Source organism: Harpia harpyja, chromosome 15 (genome assembly GCF_026419915.1).
Source record: "Harpia harpyja isolate bHarHar1 chromosome 15, bHarHar1 primary haplotype, whole genome shotgun sequence".
NCBI classification, from domain to species: Eukaryota; Metazoa; Chordata; class Aves; order Accipitriformes; family Accipitridae; genus Harpia; species Harpia harpyja.
In genome coordinates this window covers 4,251,523-4,259,096 of record NC_068954.1, presented here as the reverse complement: position 1 = coordinate 4,259,096, position 7,574 = coordinate 4,251,523, and the positions used below count along the sequence as shown (strand labels likewise).

At 44.3% G+C, this 7,574-nt stretch overlaps 1 protein-coding gene across 1 annotated transcript; it reads left to right on the top strand.

The window, feature by feature from the left end:
- The first annotated feature begins 307 nt into the window (after nt 1–307).
- IL17A (interleukin 17A) lies at nt 308–2,131 on the top strand. The gene is made up of 3 exons (XM_052809903.1): nt 308–334; nt 903–1,147; nt 1,894–2,131. Exons 1-3 carry the CDS (start codon nt 308–310, stop codon nt 2,129–2,131), a joined length of 510 nt encoding a protein of 169 aa, XP_052665863.1.
- Nucleotides 2,132–7,574: the final 5,443 nt, after the last annotated feature.

Genomic DNA, 7,574 nt, shown 5'->3' with positions numbered 1-7,574 from the left:
ATATCATCATTGAGTTTTGTTACTACTTGAGTGACATGGCTAAAGTATGACATCACCTACAGATCTAAGAAAGGTTGAGCCCATATCCTGTCTTCCACATGCGTTAATGGAATATATATATACATACACCTTTTAATTTAAGTTATGGTCAGAAACCACAGTTAAGGTTGGGAAAAAAACACCTACCCAAAATTAACTAGGACAGCACAGGAGCCCTTATAAAAAGTCCAGCAGCAAATGTGCCCAAACACCTTCAGTTCAACAGAGCCCAGCTCAAGCAGCAGCTGCAGTAAGAGAAGGAAGGAAGATGTCTCCGATCCTTTGTGCTTCTCTGGTAAGAACTTGCTTTCTGGGGTTTTTTCTTCCCATTTGACAGAGACTTATTTAAATTCTAATAGATGACTGTCAGGAATAGGGATCTGCACCCGCCTTTAAAATGCTTGTTTAAACCATTAGTAATTGAAAATAACTGAAATGGGAGACTGCTGAATAGCACCAGCATGGGGCAGCAACGAGACTGTACGGGGTATATTAGTGAACAGGGCTACTGCAACGTACTCTGAGTCAAGAAATACATTGAAAACTCAACCTTAGAGTGTCTTTTTGTTGTTATATCCTTTCTGCTATCTCCTGTATTATATTATTTTCTAGAATTTAAACTTTTTTATCACCAAATTACAACTGAGTGTATACCATACTTGTCAGCACTGTAAGAATTACTTAATGAAAGCAAGAGTGGATGTGATATAGGGAACATTTTTCCATAATTACTCCAACCTGCAGTATAGGCCTTAACTACCTGATTGTGGATGAATTTCCCAGCTGCACAGAAGAGTTGTTAGGTATGTTGTGTTAGAGCAGCTGTACCTGCCTTGTGTCCTAAATGCACCAATTGTCTTCAGTTCAGATCACTGCTCTTAATGCTGCTGGCCGTACTGTCAGCCAGCAGTTCTGCCTACGGGAAGGTGATACAGCCTGGACTCAAGCTGGAGAGCTTCTTGAAGCAAGCATATGCTGGATGCCTGACCCCAAAAGACTCAAAATTCCCTCAAACTGTGAGAGTCAACATAAGCATCAGCAACACGAATCAGGACATCAGAGTGACTCCTGATGTCAGCAGCCGCTCTCTGGCTCCGTGGGATTACAGGTATGATCTCTGTCCCTATGGTCTAGAAATACACTGGCTGCAGTAGTCAAGAATAATGCTGAGACTACGTCCACATCGTTACTTTCAGTGCTTCACTGTTGAGAGATTTTGAAAATATGTGGGTATCCACAGTCCATATAATCCTCTTTGAAAGATAACAAATACAGAAAGGAGTACAGAGCAAAAACATGGTCTAGGCCAGCATACAGAAGGCAAAGCAAATTAATTTTGTAGTTTAATTAATTTATTGTATATTGGGGCAAGCTTTACCTTCAAAAGCATTCTTTACCTAAGACATCATAAAAAATACCTCAGAGGGCTGACATTGCACCAAATTCAATGGTGGTTTAATAACATATCAGGCTCTGAGAACGTTTCATGTTTTGGGGGGGGGAGCTGAAGGTCTTTGGGTCCGTTGTTAGTCAGTCTGACATATTGGGAAGCTCAAATAGTTTCTAATCAGTCTTTCAAAGTCAGTACCTATTTGAAGCAAGTTCTTTGCAAACACAGTTGCATGCAGTCCTGGCATGCTTGTCTTTCTTACACTTACAAACCTGCAGTATTTACTTACTTACAGGTTATTTCGTAAAAACCTACAGTAGTGGAGGGTCTACTGACCCTTCATAGGCAATATCCCAGGAGGTACAGGTTCCCGAGCTGGGAGCCCATAGTGATCCAGACTATCACACCTCCGGAGATACGGCAGCATTTCCATTTCAAATACCTCCTTTCATTTCAACTTACAGGATCGATGAGGACCACAACCGTTTCCCCCAAGTGATCTCTGACGCCAAGTGCCGCCACTCCAGGTGCGTGAATTTGGATGGGCAGCTGGACCACAGCGTCAACTCCGTCCCTATCAAACAGGAGATCCTTGTTCTCCGGAGGGAGCAGAAGGGCTGCCACCAATCATATCGGTTGGAGAAGAAAATAATCACTGTGGGCTGCACATGTGTCACCCCTTTGATCCGACACCAGGCTTAGAGGGAGCCAATAGTGTAAGAGCAGGGAGCCATGGAGGAGAACTTCCCTGCCTAACAGCGTTGAAATGAAGGGCCCTGATTCAGTCTCCACAAAACTGAATCAAGCCATAATGATTATCTAGAATTTATCAGGATATATTAAAAATTAAAAGAGTCTCAGTTAAAAAAAAAAAAGTTTTCCCCAAAAAACTTGAACTCTGTGAATTCAGAATCCAGATGAAAAAGTAATGGGAACTCTTTACACATCTTTAGTTTACACTTTGAAATCTCTATTTATGTAATTCTATTTATGCTGGTGGAAAAGTTAGTAATAATGTATCTCTTTATTTATCTTTGTGCAATAAAAAAATAATAAACTCCTCTGTGGTATTCTTCTTTCTTTCCAAACAAGCCTTTTTGATAAGGCAAGAAATCACTTAATTATGAGAGATTTGCATGATGCTACAACCTAAAATTCTCTTGAAAAAGATCTAGTTCTGCTGCAGTAGAACGTAAAGCCCATGAAAAAGTTAGGGCTTGTGTCATTAACACCATTTTACCGATAGGGAAACTAAGATACGTGGAGGAAAATGATTTACCAAGTGACATCCAATAGATTCACATTAAAGACAGACTAGCAAAAAAAGCAGCGGGTTACTAGCCAGTTATCCAGCTAATTATCTGATTGGAAAGGAATTTGTAAAGATAGGTCCAACACACCACTTTGAATGCTTCTTTGGGGAGAATGAAACTCCCTCCCCTAAAATGGCGAGTGCGCTTCCACTGCTGAGTTTTAACTTTGGTCCGACGTTATCTAGAATTTCACTCCAACCCATTTCAACACATTTTCTGTGGTGCAGAGTCCCCACCCAGGTACACGAGGAGAAGCGTGTGAGTCGGGTGGGTAACTGAAGCAATTAACCACGTATTGCTAACTGCAATCGTAATTTTCTCCGTGCTCGTGTCCTTCCAATACGTTCGCTGCCAGCAGTTAGTGCTTCAAATGTAGAGCACACTGACACAGCACTTCTACCGCAGATGCGATGGGACTTGCGTAGGTGGACATCTAGCCCTGCAGGTGGGTTTGTTTAAAGCATGCTTGGGTTAAAAGTGCTCAGATGAAAATGTTCCGTGTTTCAAAAGGCAGGCTGCTTTGCGAAGACGTGGATGTTTTGTTTGCTGCTGTCTCAGGGAGGTGTGACCCTTCTCAGGCGCTGGCAAAATGCCATCGGCAAATGCAACAGCAAATACAGAATTTCTAGAGACGCAGAGGTCAGAGATGCAAGTCCCTAATGAGAGGCAAGGTCCTCTCAGGTGCAAGCATCTTCTCCAGATCCAGCTGTGCTAACTGGAGATGTGATCATCCCAACTTTTGCTGCTGGGGGTTATTTCCTCCAGCTGTGCCAGTGAGCCTAAACCCTCCCTAATCTACTCCAGGCAAAATCATGTGGGTCAGTTTGTGACCTAAACTCACAGCGTGGCCACAGGTTTCATACCATCCCTTGACCTAGCAGATATGCACTGGTCCAAGGAAACATTAATTAACTCTGAGTGATCACAGTATCTGCAATCACAGCAATGAACTCCTGTCCACACCTTCAGTTACCTTCAACCGCTGATATAACTTTGCCCATATGTAGGTATCTAGCAGTATATGCGATCCTAACTTAGCTTGTTTCCTACCTTATCTCCAGCTATTCTTCCTTAAGGTCTCCCGCAGCTCCTGAAGTTCACCCTAGATGACTGTCCCAAGAATATTAAGCACGGGAACAGACTGCCAAAAAAAACCATCGAGGAACACTCATCCTTTGAGGTCTTCAGGGAGTTACATAAATATCAGTCTAGGAAGACTGAAATAGAGCTGACTGCCTTGTCCATTAGATAAACTCTCAGCATCCTACCACTTGCTATAGAAGGAGCTTTGGCAAACCGTCTGCAGCAGCAGCCCAAGTAACTTCTAACAGTTAAAGTTACAGTAAGTCCCACCCTTTGTTACCTGGTAGTGATGTGCCGTTAGTTGGAGTTGGCACATGAGTAATGGAGACTAGTTAGCAATGTTGAGAGCGAGCTACTATGCGGAAAAAGTGAGAACCAGCTCAGCAAGAGATGACGCAGCTGGAGTACCAACACGCTGACAGTTTCTGCTGACGGGCTGCAAAGATACTCCGGTCTCCCTTCCAGCAGCATCATTTTCCCTTGGACCATTTACCAACCCAATTAAAACTGTGCCTTAGGACACAATCCTTTCTTATTTACTTGGCCTCGTGCCAACTTCATGCTCACCTCTGCAAGCTGCTTGGGTGTTGTACATGTTCCTGTAAAAGCGTTTAATAGTATGATCGCCGGGAATCATTTGGCCTGAGGACCACTTTCTTTCCTACTGCAAGTTCTCTTGTAACTCCTGGCACAGTGAGCTAAGAGGCCTTCCTTCGCATTGCTGTGTTCAGCTGGAAAGGTGCAGAATGATTCCAAATCGATGCACTCTGTCATGAGGTCACCTAATCAGTGCCTTTGTTTCTCTGGGAAAACATTCGTGACTACAGTCAATAATGATCATGATAGGAGACCGAGGAGAGTAGGACCCCTCTTTCACCCTTGCACAGCTCTTACCAGTTTGAGGCTCAACAAGGTAAAACTTGCTTTTGCTTGTTTTGGGGCATTTCAGTGCAAATTCCTGCTTATTTGATGTCCTTTAATGATATCATCGGGGTAGGAGGTGGGGGCGATTGCTGCAAAACCCTCTTCAACGCAAAGGTTTCCAATCCAGCACTGCTCCCTGTCTCAGTTTCACGTCAGTTTGCAAAATCTGAGCAGCAGCGGTTTAGCAGCCAGATTGCTTGGCAACCTGTGAGTAAAACCCAGCAGAAAGGGAAATTTGAGATGGGATTTGTGTAGCAAATGATCAGATAACGACACTCATCATTGCCAGTTATCAATGCAAGCTGGACAGATACCAGATGCTTGTAAAAGCTGATAAAGATTCAACTGTCTGGCAAGCCTTACAACGTGAAGGAGGCCAGGAGTACACATTTCAGAAGTCTGAAATAAAAAGCAAACCCAAAAAATCACAGGGGCAAGTTAGAGAAAGGACAAACCACCTCTATTCATTTACTGGAACAGGGAATCTTGATCCTGATACAAACATACTGTACGTATTAAGAATGTAGATAAAACAGAAACATGACACTTTGTACTGATAAAAACACTAAAACTCACTCATAGAAAGCTAAACAGTACAGTAACAGTAGAAAGTAAAACAGTATTTTGAGTAGAGTCTACTCAGTCCGCAACACCCAAAGAGCATCAAACATGTTTTTAATCTTTTCTTGAACTTACAGAAAAAAAGTGGAAAAATTGAGCTAGTTTTCTGAAGGAAAAATAAATAAGTTAGTTACACAAAAAGCAGGAATGGATTTATCTGAAGAGCTGAGGACTTGAAGCTGCTAGCGCTCTCCAGCCCTGCAAGTACAGAGAACAATTAGCAAAGACGGAAGATGTTTTTGTGAGTAGCAAAGACAAAAAGCGTGGTTTGTTTCTGGTGCTGAGCCTGGCTGGCGTCTTCCCAGCTCCTGAAAGCCAGCACCAGCACACAGTCCCATCCCACCAACAGCTCTGACTCTGCCAAGCAGTATCAGGCAATCACAGACATTTTAAGCAGGTTTTTTTTGGTCACCACCTTGTAACAGTGCTGTAGAAGATGCAGACTTGGCCCACTCACCTAGATACTTCTTAAGCACGAGGTTAAAAATAGTATCAGCGAGCAAAGTAGTAAGAGGACGAAGTGGAAGGAGACAAAAGAAGGAGATCAAGGCAAGTCTCACATTTTACCCTGTGATGGTGACATGGGAGCAGGTTTCTGGTCTGATCTGTCAGGCCATCTCCCAGGACAGCCAGAACTCACAGCTGATACAGAAACTCACCCCATCATCTGTACCCATCATGTTGGCACCAAACTGCAGATCCCCACAGGACCGACCGGTAAATCGCTCATCCCCTTAAAATTTTGTCTGTTAGGTCTAACTCTCAACAAGGCATGTTGACTTCTGGATTTTCAAGCCATTGCTCCCCTGGCTTACCAAACACAAACACAAACAGTTCTTGGGTTGTTTCAACCTTTTAGGTTGCGTTCTTTATATTTTTGATTTCTGTGCACTTTTAAAAGCAGTGATTTTGTGGAACAGGCTGACCCCGTCTGTAGTCCCTTTGAACACCCCCAGGAGCATCTGCCTGTTGCCAAGGGTCCGAAGAAGCCTGACTCACACCTGCAGGCCAACACATCCACAGGTCAAAGCACAGGTCTGGGAGGAGGCATCTACCCAGGCTTACCTCACCGCTGTGCCTCCCAGCCCATGCTAACGCAGGGCTCTCTGCAGCCTGCTCCCTCCAACATCCCGCGAGGGCTGCTACACCCCGGGGTCCTTGAGCTGCCAGAACGGGCAGAGCCAAGCGGAGGAGCGAGCAAGGGGACGGGGAAAGAAGGTTAGTGAGGGGTGAGCAAAAGAGGAAAGGAATAGGAAAGGCCACAAGGCTCGGATACCGACCTGTGATTGTAGGTTGCTTAGCCCAGCAGGTTACCAGAAGACACTGCAGGACTGCTACTATACCTACAGCTGTGTCTTCTCCTCCTGGGAAAACAACCGAGTCCCTGAAGGCTGCTCTAAGCTACATTTCAGAGCCAGAGATGCCCAGCTGGGCATCCAGGGGCTAGGTCCATTGCTGAAAGTGGAACAAAAACGAGCAAAGCCTTTAGCAAAGGCTGGTCCTCAGTTGTAAAGTGTATTTGCTCTTGGTGGTGATATGACTGGGCTGTTTATAAGAAGCATAAACTCGTTTGCTGCGTTATTAGATTGCTGGGAATGAAAACCAACCACCCAACTCATTGCAAAAGCCAGCACCTAAAAAATAACCAGACTCATATTTACAACCAACTGCACTCTAAGAATTATGCCATTTGAAGGGAATAACCCTTGTTGCTCATTTTATTTAGAAACAATCCCAATGTACAAGATCATGCCTTACTGAGAGGTGTGTGGTTTGCAGTTGGTAGCGCTGGCTGCAAAACCTCATGACCCGTGGGTGAGACTTCCTTAATTAGCTACCTTTGCATTTTCTTAATTAGCTACTTCATAATTCACCCAGTTAGAACAACTCCTAAGCTAAGCCGATGGGTATTTAAGAGCATCAGCACAGGAGCCTACACCCATTTAGCTGCCACGAACCCGACGCCAAAATAATTGTGTCCAGAGAGAGAAATGTAGGCTAGTTTTCTCCCCGCAAAACAAGTGAGGACAACCCCACTACCTAGGTTTATCGAGAGGGAGAGAAATAGGTCAGGAGTAAGAACCAGGGTGTGCAGCGTGCGATTTCCTGGTCAGCGGTTACTGTAAGAGGAGAGCTGGTATTACACAAGAGCGCGCAGAAGACGTCTCCGTGGGTTTGTGCTCCACCACATGAAGAGCTTGGTG